Source organism: Empidonax traillii, unplaced genomic scaffold (genome assembly GCF_003031625.1).
Source record: "Empidonax traillii isolate 1590-97213 ecotype Southwest subspecies unplaced genomic scaffold, ASM303162v1 scaffold270:size1067046, whole genome shotgun sequence".
Classification (NCBI taxonomy): Eukaryota; Metazoa; Chordata; class Aves; order Passeriformes; family Tyrannidae; genus Empidonax; species Empidonax traillii.
In genome coordinates this window covers 620,221-638,561 of record NW_020955463.1, presented here as the reverse complement: position 1 = coordinate 638,561, position 18,341 = coordinate 620,221, and the positions used below count along the sequence as shown (strand labels likewise).

Below are 18,341 nucleotides of genomic sequence, written 5' to 3'. Positions count from 1 at the left end.
ATTATAAGAGGGGAAGTAAGTCTGGTCCATTCCTACAGCTTGGGGGGGGGGGGAACCCAAACCAGATTACAATGTAATCATCCCTGGACATTCCCAAATCAGTGAAACAGAAGAGGAAAAAGGGCCCTTGCCAGATTAAAAAAGGTCACATAATTGAGTGGCAGTAATAGGAGTCAATTCCAGTTAAATGAGGAAGCTACCAGTTTTAGATACTGGTATGCTGCTATTTATATTCACGTTACATAAATTAGGTACAGTAACTAACAGTGCTGTGAATTCACTAAAAGCCTGCAGCATGAGAACCTTCCTAAAAGTAGACAAGTATTGCACAAGGGAATACTATAAAACTGTTGTAAGAGTGGAACGGGGAGGGGGTTGTTTGAAGATACTTACAAAGTCTATTAAACTTGATTACCTGATTCAAGAAAAAAGAAATTTAGAAGTAATAATTAAGACTGGGGGTACAATACACTTTTCATAAAATTTAGTTCATTCAAGAACAGTGACACAGGGAATTAAAACCCACTGACTAGATAACCTTGCCTACAGAAATAGCCCATGTAAACTACACACATGTAGATAATCTAAGTACACATACACAATCTAAAACTAAAATTACAACAGTTTGTCATGGAAGGAGAAACTACCCTGAAGCTTTGGACTTGTTGCAGCACCAAGTAAGATAAAATAGTAGCTGCAGAATAAGGCTTGCAGCATTCAGCCAGCTACAACTAAAGTAATTTCAAGGGAAAATCCAGCTGTGTTTGAAAACTCAGCATTGTCCCTGGTTAAAAAGGCGAAAGATAAATTTCCATTTGTTCTTTTAACACACTTAAGCAGTTCCTGTCTTCAGAGTATCTTCAGCTTTTTCTAAGCTTGACTAATACAATTTATTCGATCTGAGGACTAAAATGTAGAAAATAATGGCAATTCCAATCTAAAAATGTGTACCTAGATTTGCACATGCAATTGGATTTAAGAGTAAGCAGCAATGGAAAACTTTTAAATCAGAAACAACAGGACATAAAGGATTTTTCCAGTTTTAGAAAATTGCTTCCTTTGTAGTGTTATATGCTACAGAAGACAGCTTGTTCCTAGGAGGAGAATAAATGGCTAAGCAATTGATGAAACTGTTCCCGTACTGAACCACTCACACTGCAGATTCCAGATGCTCTACATTCTTGACATCAGAATGGAAAAATTTACTGTTAGTCTAGAGAAATTTAATATCACCATTCTTGTCATATCCTTCATAGCTTCATTATTAGGACAAGTCTGTGGAAGCTATAAACTAGTGCTAAATGATAAAAAATATGGTCTCTGCGTTCCATCACTCTTGCATATTACACGAAAACACCAACTTTGTTTTGGTTAGTGTAAGAAAAGAAATGGAGTCAAATGGATGTGCATTTGCTTTCATATGCTAATTAATTTCCTGAATTAGCATTCTGAACAATGATGCCAGACTTCAAATCAAAAATTTTTACAGCAACTGAGGGATAATAAACACTAAAGAACATATATCTAAGCCCAGAACAACACTGTAAAAATTTATTATATTAATAAAATAGGACACACCAACCTTTAAATTTTCCACTTTGTCAAAGGTAAAATAATCAGCACTATTTGCTGCCATTTCTAACAAGCTGACATTTTTTCACATTTGAACTGTACTTTACAGTTCTACAAAGGTTCAGGCAACACTTGCCTTACACACAAGCAAACAGTATCGCAGTAGAAACACTCATTCTGACATCCTTGTTGTTATACAATAAAATCAGTCATTAACACTAAATATTAAAAATTATTTAATTCTAAAATTTGACATCAGTGTTTATGCACAGGTTCACATAAAAACATATGCAGTACACATACATGTTGGATAGACACACTGCACTGTCCTATCAGACTCCAGTTATAAAAAGACCACTATGTGCTCAAATTTATGTGTTACAAAAAGTTTTTTTTTTTATGTTCTCTTAAGTAATTCCACTGAATATATGGGCTTCCTGACACTGCAAAAAGTTAAAGACTAACAATTTTTTTTGCAGAGTGATTAATTCATTTCAGAATGTACATTTTTTTAATTTTCCAGTTTAGTGTTTATACAAAAAAAAAAAAATTACAATTCTCAAGGTTCCACAACACCGAGTAACAAGATAATAATGACATGCAAGTGATCGACATCTTGGGAAAAAGATCTGTTTTGATTTATTTGCTAATTCACAAAAAAAAAAAAAAAAAAAAAAAAAAAAAAAAAAAAAAAAAAAAAAAAAAAAAAAAAAAAAAAAAAAAAAAAAAAAAAAAAAAAAAAAAATGCTGAAATCCTTACAGATGGCATAGCAATACAAATATTAGTGTTGTATGTTTTTTCTAATAAAAACAAGAATTTTGCTATAAGTGTTTTCAAAGAACAAGATTACATATTCACTAAGGGTAATAGTATTTTAACTTAAAAGTTGCACCTAGTTTTTAATTCCTCCAAACTACAGTAAAGTTGTTAGCCCACCTTAAAACAATGTTATGACAGAAAATGTTGAAAACGAGCAATCATTTAAGCCCACCACTTTTAAAAATATTATTTCCTTCAAAATGGAAAAGTCTTTAGTTTTGGAACTTGGCTCCCGGAGCTAAAGAATCCACAGTTGTTTGAAACAGTTATTGGTCTTTTAGGATTTGTCTCAACATGTGCATTTCAGATTTAACACACCACATACCATTAACGTTCTGATGTGAGTTAAACAGTTGATCTCCATTTGCATCCATACGGGGCAAGACTGTTGCCGCAAAGTTCTTGCTTGTACGGCTCATCAGACTGCTTCAAAATTGAAACCCCTCAAAACTGTAGTTACTGGACACTATGTCAACACAGATACCTTCAAAGTTCATAAAATGTACTTTCATGAGTTTTCAAAAGCTGACCTATTATCTGCAAGAATAACACATACATAAAACTGATTTAAAGTGACCCATCAGGCACAAGTTAACAAGCAACTTGTGGAAAACTCATACAAAGTTTTCATATTTAAAAAAAAAACAAACCTCCTGACTTCTCCAATGAAGCCTGCATACCATGACACCTTGAATAACCTTGACTAATTGACTGCTCCTTTCCACAGACATCAGCTTGGCAAGTCTTAAGTATTTCTATCTAGATCTTCATCAACACTGGAGGAGGCAATAGCAAGTACCTGGCAGGCAGTCAGGAAACAACTCATTCCAGCACTAGGAAGGCACTGGGTACACTCACCATGTTTAACTCTTTAGTCACAATTTGCAGGGTTTTAAGAGATTTGGCAGAGGGGAGGGGTGACAAGGAACACTAAACATGGCATTTTATATCTGCAAAAGGAAGACACAATATCTCATTAAGAGACTGAATACCAATGGAAATCAAGACTATTTTCAACTCAGTTGGGCCTAAAACTAATGGAAACATCATTTGATTACCATGTATCTCAACCTTTTGTGGTTGAGGCACATATTGACCACATATCTAATACTGGATACATGTCCCGAGAGTAGAAGAAAAAGTCCTCCAATCCTAGGCAGTATTGATGCCCCAAATCAAGTCAGTATATTATTTCAGTGCTGTGATTCACTGTATGACTGAGTTTAAGGTTTAATGCTCAAAACAAGTTATGCCATTACATCAATCAGTCCTATATACACTTGGTATACAAGTTCATAAAGGAATAGAGGAATATACAAAAAATTAAAATCAAGTACATTGACAAGCTGTGAAAGTTCTCCTGGAGAAAAAGGTTGCATGGAGACCTATAAGCAATCTTCCAGCATGTGAAGGGGGCCTACAAGGAAGCTGGAGAGAGATTCTTCATCAGGAACTATAGTGATAGGACAAGGAGAAATGGGTTCAACAACTGAAAGAGGGGAAATTTTAGGTTAGCTATACAGAAGAAATTCTTTACTGTGAAAGTAGTGAGGCACTGGAACAGGTTGTTCAGAGAAGCCATGGATGCTCCATCCCTGGCACTGTTCCAGGCCGAGCAGGATGGGGTATTGAGCAACCTGGTCTAGTGGAAGGTGTCCCTGGCCATGGTAGGGAGGTTGGAACAAGAATGTCTTTAAGGTCCCTTCCAACCCAAACCATTCTAGGATTCTATGATTCTACATCTTATCTTGAAAGTAAATTTAGAAAATTAAACTATTTGAAATAATTATTTCATAGTTTATCCTTAAAATTAATATGTTGTATTGAGGTGTCTTTTGTGTGTTGTCTTTTTCTCTTTAAACCAATGCGTTATTTAAAAAAAAAAAAAAAAATCATATTTAAACTAGTGTATTCCACAACAGGCAACTAACAGCTTGCTGGGAAGCTTCTCACTACCTCTTAGTAGTACTAAAGTGCTTTCAGATTAACAGGTCATTTTTAACAGGTTTTTATTAAGTCAGCCAAGACTTGACGTGACGTTGGGCTGAGAAGCCACAGAACCTTCTATCTGACACTAAATGCACATAACGTGTAGGCCCTGCAAGTTAACCTGGGTGCTGGCACAGCTACACCGCAGCGGGACAGCACGGCAGAGCGCTCTCAGCAGAGGACACCTGGTATCACTGGAACTGCCAACCATGTGCGTAATTACAGCTTTTGGTCCAACCAACATTTCAGCCTCTGGTTAAAAACAATACAAGCTATTTATTGTACTTTCAAATTCAGTACAAAGCTACGCACTGCTCAACAAAAATGAAAAAACTGAGTAAAAATTGTTTCACCTGCCAGACCATTAGAATTAAATTTGCATCCAAGAACTGTAGCACTTTTAAAGAGTTTACCATCAGTAAATATAATTACGCACATTTTCTGATTCCACACCGCTGAATCAGTCTAGCATAATATAAAATATTAACATAAAACAGAACAGTTTAACAGTTTAGAGAAATTTCATTTCACTTTGAACAAGTTTTCCAACAGTCACCATAACTATGCTGATACCAAAATAAATACCCTTTCCAACACTAGCAAGTTATATTTTAAAAAATTAAATCAGATCACAATTAAAGCTAGCCATACACCTCATACTTTCCCAAATCTTTCATATTAACATTAGCCTAAAAGCCATTTAATGCCTCTGGCAGATGGAGATGGGGAGAAATCAAGAATGTACGGATAAAATATTGGCTCGATTTATTAATTCAGTATAAATTTTGTCTCAGCTAGCATATCCATTTTCATGAATATCTAACCATATCTGTGCATTTCAACGTGGTGAGAAATTTTAGTAGCCTTGCAGTGGTGAGGCAGCTGAAGGCATCATTTACATCCTGCCCTTGCTGCAGCACCCCTGTGCCTGAGCCATGAGCAACAGTGTGAAGGTGACAAGCGAAGGCTTTCCCTGTGCTCTGCTTCCCACACGGCACACCAGCGGAGCAGCAAAGGCAGTCTGGAGCAGGATTCAGTCACCCTGCAAGCCTTTGCCCTGGCAGCCTCCAACGGAAGAGCTACTCCCAGAAATCTTTCCTTCATCGCTCTCCTAAATTACCTTTCTCTTCGTCTCGTAATAATGATCCCAGATCTTTGGCCACCATTTTACGTTACTACATTTTTCAAACATGCTGTAAAAATGGAACTCCCTGATTTCTATCTCCCTCCTCATCCTGAAATCTGGTTTAAAAGGCTAAAATAGAAATTTTAGCACTTCAGATTCATTTGGTTTTTTTTCCCTGTAGATGTTTCTGTGTCCCCCATCTCCGCTCAGCCAACTAGTCTACTTATTCTTCATATTATTAGTGCTTCTTTTCTTTCGCTGCACCTTTTTATCCTTTTCATTATCAAGCCTGCTTAGAAAAGATCATGTTGAATCTGGCAAGGTGATTAAAATGCATTAATATAGTACTAAATAAAGGGAACACAACTGTATGAAAACATTAAAAGCATGGATGACATCTTTTTATGTTCAGATGACCGCAAAATCGTCTTTGAACTTCACATTGCCTGCAGTGGTCCGGCGCCGCTGGGAGGTAAATCCATATGGACTATGGAGCTACCACATCAATGTACTATCCCAGCAAAATATTTCCACCAGCACTCAGTACATTCACATCAGCAGCACTCAGTTTCAGAGGTCAAGGTAATTCTTAAAGAATCATACAATACACTACTAAAAATGCAGTTTGGAAAAATATCTAACATTTAGAACAGATTTCACACATCTACTAAGTATTACTACAAAACAGAGAAGAAAGCATCAAAAACTGGAATATTTTGAAGGCCACGTGAGCTTACAATTCAGTTAGTAACAAATGTGCTGGGTTTTTTAAATTAAAAAACTAACATGTTAAGTTTTATAGGTTTGCAATCTGGCGCAGTGCTTGCTCCTATATGTTCTCAAAAAGAAACAAATGTAAGCCCTGCATATTTTCTCTTTCTATAATTTACAATATTCAAATTCAAGAACTGCTTCTGACTTTCACTGTACATAAGCAATCTCACACAGTTTTATTTGGTGGCTAAACTTGGCCCGTAAATATGACTTTCCTGCTGACAATACATGAATCAAAAGCACGAAGTCTGCTGTGCACATTGGTGCGCTGGTTTTTGAGGACAAACAGAGAAGCATTTTTAAATTTGTCAGTTAAGCAAGCTTGATACAGCGTTGAGAGGAAAGAAATCTGTAACAAGTTTACGATGTTTTTCACATTAAAACAACACTTAAAGCATAATGATGTCATCTTGGCTCCACCAAAGTCAGCAACAAAGCTGCCATCTACTAATGTGAAGCCAGAACTGCAACCTTAAATCTTCCTAAATATACCAGACAATGAATGCCAGATCTCACAGACTTGCTTTACCTGCAAAAATGCAGGTCTTCTTGCTCAGCCTTCAAACTCTATTTGATGGGCTTGCACACAGAGGTCAAGCAGACTTCTGCAACACAGAAACTATTGAAAGTGTCAGACACAGCCCCAGGCATGAGCTCAGCCTCCCATTCAGGATGGTGGCTTTAAGACAATCTTGACCTGACACTGACAGGACTATAAACCTTAAGGGAGGATCACACAGATGCTATAAACAATGAGTAACTTTTTTTAATTATTGTAATATAAAAACAGGTTTTCTATATGGCTAATGGAGAGTGGAAGAGAAAGAAGCATGTGCTTATACATAAGTCTTTCTCCTCTGTCTTAAACTTTGTGGTAAGGAATAAGATTAATTTAAAAGTCCCTGTAGGAATACTTCTAGTAGAATGTGTTTTAAACAAAAAATTGCAAATAGTGTAGCCATGATTTTGATTTACCATAGTCTGATTTTGATTTACCAAGTCTGGTTAATGCCTCTCAAAACAGATTAAAGAAGCACAGTTTGCGTTCAGAAGAATATACAGATTAAAACATGGTATAACAAAAGCACGTGTAAGTATACAAGGAAGTATCTGCAAGTACATGGTGGCACTTCTAATAAAGGCTATTGATGAAGTAAAGGCAATGTAAAATTTACACAAGCAGGCCAACATTTAGTCTGATCAAATATGGCCTCTCATGAACACTGTCCTGCTTTTGACAATGGTCTGATGCTTCAGACTATATTTTAAAAAAAAAAAAAAAAAAAAGAAAATCATTAATGCTCCTATACTGGTAACTGAGTGTCCAAGGGTCATGGCTTGGCAACTTCTGATATTCACAGATGATGCATTTCTGTTTACTAGTCCTCAGTGAACTCTTTTATCTGTTTTTAAATCTAGGTTGACTTTTATTTCACTCACCGTTTATCAGACACAAAAATAGGTTTGGCTGCATTTTGTTTGAATGCATTTAAAAAGGAGAGTCTCAGCAAATAGACTGAACAAGGTTGTGTCCCTACCCTAAAGGTCCCAAATGACTTGCCAACTCCCCAGTGCCCCCAAAAGACCTCCCATGGACTAAAGCAGTTTCAACTCATTACATGTTACAACACCAGTCTGGAGGGCGAGAAGAAAACCAGCTTATCCACCAAGGAACAACAGAGGTAGGGAAATCTTTATGTTTCACTTTTTTTAACCTAAGAGTGAGAGGAACAGCAGGAGAACAGGGCTCTGATTGGAAACCACCCTCACCATAAACAGGGTAGAAAGCACAGTTTGATACAACCATTCAAAAAATGCTTAAATGCCTATCAGACCCATCAGGATGTATTTTATAGGAAGTGGAATAAAAAAGAAATTACTCTCTTTTCACTCCAAATGTGTATTTTTATTTAGAGAAACAATTTACAACTTGCAGCAGAAAAAAAATTGATTTAACAAGTGTTATTTAACAACAAGATATTAATGGTGTGTATCATATTTTACAATAGATTTCATGGGACAATGGAGATACCTGAGCTTTACCACACATCTTAATTATTAAGGGTGCATTAGCAGCATCATACTGATTAAATGGTTCAGCAAGACATATTTTTAGAGGCATTTTAACACACACAGTTTTAAAATTTGAATTTTTTTCTTTCCCACTTTTTGGAGCCTTTTTCTTTCTTTATTCAGACATGATGTTCACGACTATTACTTTTGGACATATTAACATTCTTTAAACAATATATAAGTAATAATTTTTTAAAAATTAGGCAGGTTTTGAAAGGACACAAAAAGCTACATAAAGAAAGCAAAGGTCCAGAGTAGACACTGACACATCTTCGAAAATGCAGCTTTAGCAAACTGAAAAGCTGCAACTCGCTTATCTCCATGGGGGAAGAGGGAGAAAAGAAAGTTATGCAGAGGTAGGATTTGGTGAGGTGACAGTCAAATCCCTTAAACACAGGAATAAGGAGACAAAAAGATAAACACAACCCTCCCTACCTATTGCAACAAATAAACACACACACCAATTCTAAAGATTAATATTTTCATCTAAGATAAATTTTACATGGACCTGAGGTATGGGGGGGAAAATCACTGCACTGCACAGTTATTTTAAAGTAAGAATTAAATGCAGTTCATATATAAATACTTTTTGCATTCCTGACTTGAAATCTAACTCTTAATTTCCCAAATCCTGCTATTACTTCTTGGGCTTAAAACTACATGGCACAGGGATGGAAAACGGGGGGTGGAAAACATGGATCTTAGTATTGTGTTGTAACCTCAGCTGAACCACTTATTTTAACAAACATCCTCGAGCAAAAATATTAACTTTAGTTGTCCCTAACAGAGGGTCAAAAATACTGTCAGAGAGAGGGAATGTCAACATAACAAGAAGATGAGATTTAATCTTTGAATATAACCTAATATTGCAAAGAAGGTGAAAACTATGGAAAGCTACATAGCTGCATTCCCACTGCCTGCAGTCAGTGACAGGAACTGGGCTCTGACATGGAAGGCAAGGGAAGGAACAGAACTTGAGACAGTATTTTTCTTCTCCTAATTTGTTAAGGAGTTGTCAAAACGGAATAGTCTGTGTTCAGAAATAACTCCACTGATAACTGTAACTCACAGAGGGGATAGTCTAGACTGCTGCGAATATTCAGGCATGCATGATATCATCATCTTTTTTTTTCCTCCTTCTTTTTCCAGTTAACATTGTACAACCACGCTCAGAGGTGAATCCAAATTCTTCAGATCCATTTATAATATTGTTTGGAGTTGTTCTGTTTTGGGGGCTGGGTATGGAGGGGAACAAGGTGGTGGTGGGATTTTTTAAAATTAATTGCTTTTACCTGTGGTGTTTCGCAGATCTAACTTCAGGGAGAAAAGGTTATGTTTAAAGTCTTAAATTAGCATGTGTTAAGAACATAATTAATTAACTTATTTGAAGATTTCTTGAAATAGAGACCATAGACTTAACAAATAAGCTCTGGAGGAAGCGTGCAGCCCTCCTTGGCTTTCGTACCTGTGTCACTTCCAGATCCAGTTGATAAGGCTGGCATGATTTCGTCTGCAGAGTGTCACGCAGGAACCTCAAACCAGCACTGCAGCCAGAAGGCAGAAGTTAATTTCAGTTTAACTGCTCGCAGCCAAGCCGTCTACAAAGATTTATGCTATCTCCCAGTTTCTCCTAGAAGGAACAGAAACAGAATTTTACAATTAAGAACACTGTTAAACTGTAAATCACTGCAGCTAAACAAATCCAATCATTTTCATGAAATAAGCTTTTATTTAAGACTCTCAAAACAAATTGCTTCGCACTTATTTATGACTTAAGATTTTTTTTTCCCCAGGTGAAACAAGTCTTGTTTTCTTCAGTCTAGCTTAGAATCCTACTCTGCATTAAAAATAATTTAACACATTTCTCTCATGTAAATTATATCCTTTAATTCCAGCAGGCCAGGCATTTTGGAAATAAAGTCTAGGAATATTTTATTAAAACAGTGAATAATTGCAGTCACTCAAATTTTGCTACTACTTATCTCAAGAAAATCAAATTCCTTACTAGCGTGATAATTTATTCAGTGTCTCTATTTAACCTCCTTTCAACTGTTTTCAGATTATTTAAAATCTGACATGCAATTTTTATTTGTAATCTGGAAATGTAATCTGACTTTTAACTGGAGTTGTTAAAAGCAGGACTAGTGCAAATGCTTGTCTAAGGTAAACTGCAGTTTGATTTGTAGGGTTTGTGGAGCCATTACCAGATAAGGAATTTTTCTGTGATTCATTACTACAAAATCAGTATTTTTTAATACATCTTTTTTAATAATTGCACAGGCCTACTGATAGTAAATGTGGGGTCTTTTTTTAACCACTTCTTGAGGAAAATTCAGAGTAAATGTAAAAAAGTTAAAACTAATCTCAAATATAAGTGAATGTATTTAAATTTAAGTATGTTAAAATACAAAACTGGAACACAAACTTGTGAGAAGAAATTCAGAGTTAAGACTGAAAATGTCTACTAATAGCAGGTCAGAGGCTGATGTGTTTGCAGGGTTAAGGAAGGGAAAGGGGAAAGTAGAAGCTAACAGAAAACAAGGGTTTTCTCCAGATTTCAGTAAACAAAAAGGATCCTTGAAGAAAGAAAGCAGCATAGTTCTGCTTTAGCAAAAGAAAATAAACAAATAGAGCATTTTGCTGCTGCTATTGCTGGTTTGTTTTTTGTTGGGTTTTTTTAAAGCACATTCATATTAATCAGAATGACTTTTGAAGTCATCTTGGCTCTGGAAGTGCATATTTTGGACACATTTGTACTTGGCAACAGTCTTGTGGAAGAGTAATATACAGGTGCTGTAAACACTGTATGCTGTTCAAAATTCTGTTTTTCACCAAAAAAAAATCCCCCTGTAGCTAAAAGTATTGCAGCATATTAAGGGCCATCCACGAGATTTTGTTCAGTAAGTCTTAAATGTATTACTAGATATAAGCTGGTTGTTAAGTCATCCCTAGGCATGAGCCTATAGTTTAAATAGTGTGGCAACTTTTTTTAAGTTTCTTTTTTTTTGTCCCCTAAGTGTTTACCCAGTGAATCTGGGTGGGTTTTTTAAGACGGCAAATACAGCACAAGTTACACTCTGCACAACTTCGTCTAAGATGAAAAGAACCAAGTAAGAACTTAAAAACCTGTCTACTAACAGTGTTTAAGAGTTTGGGGCTTTTTAGGTTATAAAAGTTTGCGGTGAAGAAAAAAAGCAAGTTTTCAGTAAAAAGCATCAGCTTCCAAAAAAATACTTTGACATGCATCAAATCAGTGCAAACTCCATTAACTTTCAATTTAACACAGGGATAAGGAAGTTAAGTATTTCAGAGTGAAAGCTCATCTGATGATGACAAAGCTGTAAAATGTCTTTATGCAAAGCTAGCCAGGGCGCAGTTTAAAAGAAAAAATAAAAAGACATCGTAGCCAAGGACACGTTGTACCAATTAAGGAACATATTCATTTTAGATTAATTCTGCTTGTTTTCTGTTAAACACACAGAGTCCTGTCCCAAGCTCAGTGACAGACCCCAGTGTGAGCACACCACAGAAACCGTACAAAGGATGGAGGCGCTTTCACTTTTTGTATGTGTAACAAACGGGTTAAAACGAAACTATTGACTGTTAATGGGACATCTTTGATTTATATGCAGCTTGAAGTACTTTCATCTATTAAAAAAAAAAAACCAACAAACCGCCAAACAAGGCATTCTCATTATAAGCACATTACTATTAATCAAAAATTCAAGAAGAATTTCCTTAAAGTTCACTGCAAAACGTAGAAAATCTTGCTGATCTACATACATGCAATGCATTTAAACTCCATCAGTTTGTTTTTCTTTATTTCACAGTAAATCATTCAGGAAAAAAAAATCCAGCTCCTCATTATTTAAGAAACTTATATACAGCATAAAGTTATTCCCCCCAGATCCTAAATATATATTAATGAAAAATAAATGAGCTGATGAAATCCTTACCAGTAAAATGCTTAATATTTTGCTGGAATGGGACAGAGATTTTTTTTTTTTCTTAACGTGCAAATTAAGCTACATTTTTGCAGTGATGATGCTATTTTCTTTGGCTCACTTTATTTAAAATGCTTTGGAAGTTTTTGCCGGAGCCCAGCCATAGGCATTGCTGACTGCTGTATGGAATCGATTTGCTGCAACACAGAAATACCAGCTGTTACAGTATGTCCTGAGAGGGATTACCGAATATTCCTAAATTGAAGTTCAATCCATCTTTCCATAAAAATCAGGAGCCAGGGCCAGGAACGTAACAGCAGTATCAAGTGCACCTGAGGCATTTACAATACCCAGCAGGACTGTTACAACCAGCCTTTAAAAAGGGCTTATTTTTGAAATTTCATTATTCCAGTTGTACCTTGCTTCTATAGATCGCACCGTATCGGGTTCTGCCGGCACCGCCGCCTGGAAGCGGCTCCTCCCGCCCGGCCCCTCACGGCTCCCGCCTGACCCCTGCCGGCCTCGGCGGGCGCCGCGCCCGCCCTCCCCACACGCCCAGGGCAGCGGCTCCTCGGCAGGCCCTGCTCGCTTCAGCTCCTCGCTCTCTACCTGCTTCTGCTTTCAATTGTTTAAACGCATCATTTTGATTTTTTTTTTTTTTTCTGCCTGGGTTTACCTGCCTAACGAAAGGCATCTCTTGTTTCCAGGGCGCTGAGGTTGAACGGTAGGTATTAAAAAAAAAAAAAAAGAAAAAAAAGAAAAAAAGCCTCAATGCTTGTAAAAGGCACAGAAATGCTTCCACCCCGTCTTCCTACAGCTCCCGCACACCCACACAAGCATAGTAACCAAACCAGACGCAATTCTAGTCACCTCCACCACCGAGTTCATTATGGTGACATAACACATCTCCCCGGTTAGACACGGCCAGGAGCGGGGCAGAAGCCTCCTGGAAGGACCCTCCCAAACAGCTGAATTCCAGAATTAGAGCTCTCCAAGGGAACCATTTTTCTGAATAACCCACAAGTAAGAGAGGCCCCTCACCAAGGGATAAGGGAATAAATCTTGTTCCCGATCATCCCTGTTGTCTGGTTGACTGGTAAGGATGGACAGAGGCTGTCAGGTAAAGCAAGCAGGTGAGAGGCAGCTGAAGAGTGCCAAGATGAATGGCCTTCCACATAATTTCAGCTTTAATAGCTTCTTTCTAGCATCCTCTATTGCTTTTGAATGGAAGTGATTCCATTAGTCATGCATACATTTTCTTTTAGTCAAGTTAATTTTTCTCCAAAAGGTGAGGTAGGAGAGCTGATTCAAATTTGTGTTTATGGCAAGTACCATGCATTTGGAGACAGAACTCATGAAGTCTTCTATCTCTGACTCCCCATCCAAACCTCAATAAATTCCATAATATTTATTTCTGAAAGGGTGTTTTACAAGTTACTTAATATTTCTGGCACTTTAATGAATATGAATTGATTTTCTTCACATTTGAAAAGCAGGCTGAAGACTTCTGACTGTTTCATGACAGATAAAAACATTAGGATTATGAACCTAGCGATGCCACAGATCAGGGGAGGAGTGAAGGGGTGGGGATGGGACACATAAACTCAGGTTGTTCAGTACAACATTCAACCTTTTTTTCTAAAGGATGCTACAATTATGATGACTACAACCCTGATTTCAAGAACTAAACCAGAATGCCTGCAAATAGTATTTGAACTACAAGATAGAGATTTCATGTGGAGACAGGAAATTTGACAGCCATTCAGTCCTGTGTTCATTATGGAGCCTCAGGTAATTGAATGACTACAGACATGTATACAAGTCTCCAAAACCTACTCAGCACAGGAAATTGCCAAGGGAGGTTTTCTAGACTGTTATGGTAGACAAAATCTGAATTGAAATAGGTGTTCTACTCTTTTGGAAGTTGTAATGTAATGGGATCTATCAAATCCTTACACTCTTCTGAGGAGGTTTTCACCTCCTCAATCACACATTCTCTGACAGGCTACTGGAACCTGCTTGTGGCTTCTGACAGGCTTCCAAAGCTGGTCAGCCACCCTTAGAAGCAGTACAGGAATGCTGGCAACGGGAATCTTCCAGAAATCTTGAACTGGAATTACTGCACAGAACACATGGTGCACAAACATGATGGGACTTCAAAGATGCTGCAGAAGCAAGAAGCTACCTCTGACTCACTCAGCAGTGTGTATGATAAAAATTAAGAGTGGCAAAAAATTCTGTGTATAGAGTCCAATTTTAAAAAAATATAGGAATATCTGTGGAACTACCAAATGTTATTAACTAATATACCAAAACACAGAAAACCTGGACTGAAAACTGAAAAGGCAAGCAGCTGCCTTCACTAACCTTCTTGTGGTCTTGCCATCATATCAATCTTCAGCCATCAGAATAATTAAAGGCTTTTGCATAATATTTTACTACTACTATTTTGCATAACATTTTACAACGACATAATATATTACTACTACAAGAAGAGAGTATTTAAGAAGTCATATGCTGAAAAACATTAAGACAGAAATGAATATTCCATCAGTCTGCAGTGGATTTTTCCAGCAGCTGATCAACACCAGGACAAACTAAGGCCGATTTCCAGTGAGTGGCCATCCTGATTGTGGTGTCAAGGCTACATATTTGGACCTTCATCATTTTATTCTCTTCCTCTTTAAGAATCAGCTCTCACTAGACACTTCCTTCACTGGATCATTAACAGAAAACACACAACTCCAACCACTATCTGACCACACATTTCCAAAAACATGCCAGAAGCTCATACACTGACATCTTTTCTCTTCTGTCATGTTTGACTGAGTTTGTTCAAACGGCTCAGACAGGTGAGGGGAAAAAGAGCACAGCATATGATTTCCTTCCTTTACAACTGCAGCAATAAATAAGTTTCTTCTTCTGGAGAGCATAATCCCGTGGCAATGGAAAAATCTCACTTACCCAAACAACTCCAATAACAACACTGAAACTGGTATCACAATTTTCCTTTCCCAGACTGTTTTCCCCCAAAATACTCCTTCACCCAGAGAGAGAGACTATAGAATAAAAGTTGTTTATACAATTGTGAAGTACATTCTTTTAATGAGTCAATCTAACATAGGAAAAAAAGAAATAAAATATAGATTATATTAAGATATAAAATAGTAATATTCGTTATTAATTTATATATTATGATATATTGCAATTTAAAAATTTTAGACAATTCCTTGCAGCCTGAAAACACCGCCATGCTACAAGTGAAATATTTTCATGAAGTAGCAATATTACAAAACTTTTTGTAGGCAAGACTTTTTGCAACCTGCACCTTTCCTGTCTTTAACACAAAATCCCCTACATGAGCTCTATCCAGATTCAGATTTTAAATGTCAGTGTTGGAATTGAACACATTCCTTTAAATGCATGAAAACATTCCTTTAAATAAATACACTAAAGCTACCAGTTTAATTTAAAACAGCATCACTGCTGTCGATGTCAGATACCCTTAGACAGATCCAATTTTCTGCAAATAAAATGTACCAACTGACAGAATAATATTAGTTTAATATACTAGTTTAATAAAGCTATTCATTAAAGTGTGACCTAAACTGTGTCTCAGATCAAAGGTTGCTCTTTCAGTTTGAGTTACGGGTTTGGGCACACTTTTAACACTTTTCCCCTAGCTGCAAACCATTCCTTTTCTTGGAAAATAGCTGTCAGCAGGTACCTCAGCCTCTCCATTAATTACCTGCAAAAATAGTTTTGTTCTGGCATGGTTTCCTGATAGTCTGTTTGAAAAGTGTTAGTAACTACAGTAAAATGATAAAACTTTCTGACCCCCAAAATACTGAAAAAATTGACAATTTTCCTATAAATGAGAGTTCAGAAAAACCTGCTGCAATGAGTCACCCCATAACCTCAACCTTCCCTAACAGACAATACGAATATTTTGCACCAAAGGGCTCTGCAAGTCCGATTTTAGAAATATACCTCATATTTTAATAGTATTATAATGCAGTTTGATCCCACATTTACAAAAGTTGATGGAAAACCTGTGATAGAAATAAAACCAGGATTAAGGCGATGCTTAATATACTAGCAAATACTTAATTGATTTAAATATTTTAGCCACGTATTTGTGTCAACAGCATTATTTACTTCATTGTTCTGTGGCTCAACAAAACAAGTCTGCACCAATTCTCGGGTCTGTTAAAGAGCCATGCCCAAAAATCATCCTCAGAATTACATAAATATTCAAACTATCATTTCAAACACTGAAACATCCCCTCCAAAGTCAGGATGCTATTTTTCAAATTCACAATTTTGAACACCTCTACAACTAAATAAGGCACAGTTAGTTTACAGTGCTTCCATATTTGATTACAGAAATTTTGATCACTCCTCTAATCTTAACTAATCTTCTGAACATTTCTCCTGTGTTCAGAGTAATTTTCCATAATACACTTCTGTCAAAATGTGATGATTTCTTTTTTTGGTGGAGGAGAAGATGATTGAAGAGATGAATGAATAATTAAGTATTTTTTTCTGAAAGCAAAAGAAGAATAAACAAATAAACCCCACTTTCTTAACATATGTTTTTATCAAAAAACCCTCACTAAAATAATTTTCATTTTAATAAGTTTCAGATTGCTTTCTTTAATGTGAAGTTTTAAAATTCAATATGAGCACTTTGAAAAGTAAGTCTTAGCTCAGTTTTGAAAGAAAGTTTTGATTTATTAAGTGGTACTTCATTAGTTGCATCCTGAGCATAAGTAACAAAAAAATTCCCTGTGTGTACACACGCACAGCAAAAACAAAATATTGCACATGGGGCAGAGAGGTAATCAGAGGAAGTCTGTGCCTGACTTTCAGAAGTTTACAAGCTTTGCAACACGAATTTCTGTGCGATACAAAGTTTGTAGAAGAAACCAAAGGTAAAGGTGAATAGCCAGGCAGTAACACATTCCAGTGTCTCTGCACTGCTGGTACATCAACCGTACCAGATGCTTCGTGCAGTCTTCTGTTCCTCTCTGAAAGCTCTCCATGACCATTCTTCATTCTTGAACTCTCCAATTGTATCTAACTCCCAAATCCCACCGAAAAGCTCTCTTCCTGCTGCACGCCCTCCCCTCCTCCTCCTCCTCCCTGTCCAGCTCTGGGGCAGCACCAGTGCATCAAAGCCACTGTGTGACTTGTCACCTAGCACACACTTCCTTCCATTTCTATTCTCATTATCTTCATTTTCTCCAATTCTCTCTTTCCAGGAGCGAAGCTTCCCCCTCTCAGACCCCACTGTCCCAATTCCACCTTGCAGTTTCTTGCTTCATATCTATGACCATTTTTATCTTTCCCCTGGATGACTCATTGTACGTACTCACTATTCTTGTCACGAATTCATGAACCTCCACTAATTAATCTTGCTTTTACCCCCTCTCATTACAAATACTCCTATCCCCTAACACTTCACTTTTACTTCCCTTACGGTTTTAACTTTCTCCTGTCTCCGTTTCCACTCCCATCCCACCACTGCCACAGCCCTAATGACCCTCTCTGTTTTTCACACCGCTTTCCAAACTAGAGACAGTCTCCAAGTCTATTTCTGACCAGCAAATCCTCGCTTTACCACTCCCCAAATATCTCCTTTAAGGCTCTTCCCTTTCTTCCAGAACATGGATTAGCTGAGCTCACACAGGCAAGAAGCCTTAAGCGTGTGGCATGTGCAAGCAGTTGCAGACAAGAACGGATCAGAGGGGAGATTTGTCTGCCTGCAGGTCAGTACCATCTCCAGGCTGGAACCACCCTCAGAGCAGAACTTTCCTGTGTTCTGAGTTACTTATAATCAACACTCAGTAACATATGGAATACTCTCTAAAAATGTTGGAACCAAGCACATATACCATTTCCAAAATTATATATTAGCATTCAAAAGAGATACAGCCCATCTCTAAACTTTATTTACTCTGAGTACAGCCACTCTGCACATTTTAGTTATGCACAAATTTAATTAGCAAAACAGACACCAATTGAAGTTAATTTTAAGTTC

At 37.1% G+C, this 18,341-nt stretch overlaps 1 protein-coding gene across 6 annotated transcripts in view; it reads right to left on the bottom strand.

Moving 5' to 3' along the window:
• MPP7 (membrane palmitoylated protein 7) overlaps nucleotides 1-18,341 on the bottom strand; it is a 150,486-nt gene that overhangs the window by 99,723 nt on the left and 32,422 nt on the right. For 4 of the 6 annotated variants that reach the window (XM_027889694.1, XM_027889698.1, XM_027889699.1 and 1 more), the window contains exon 3: nucleotides 9,820-9,984. In XM_027889694.1, the coding sequence (XP_027745495.1) occupies nucleotides 9,820-9,856 (37 nt within the window). In that variant the 5' untranslated portion in view covers nucleotides 9,857-9,984. Of the gene's footprint in view, nucleotides 1-9,819; nucleotides 9,985-12,310; nucleotides 12,386-12,716; nucleotides 12,802-18,341 lie in introns of those variants that run through there. The other 2 variants (XM_027889696.1, XM_027889697.1) reach the window with 2 other exon arrangements.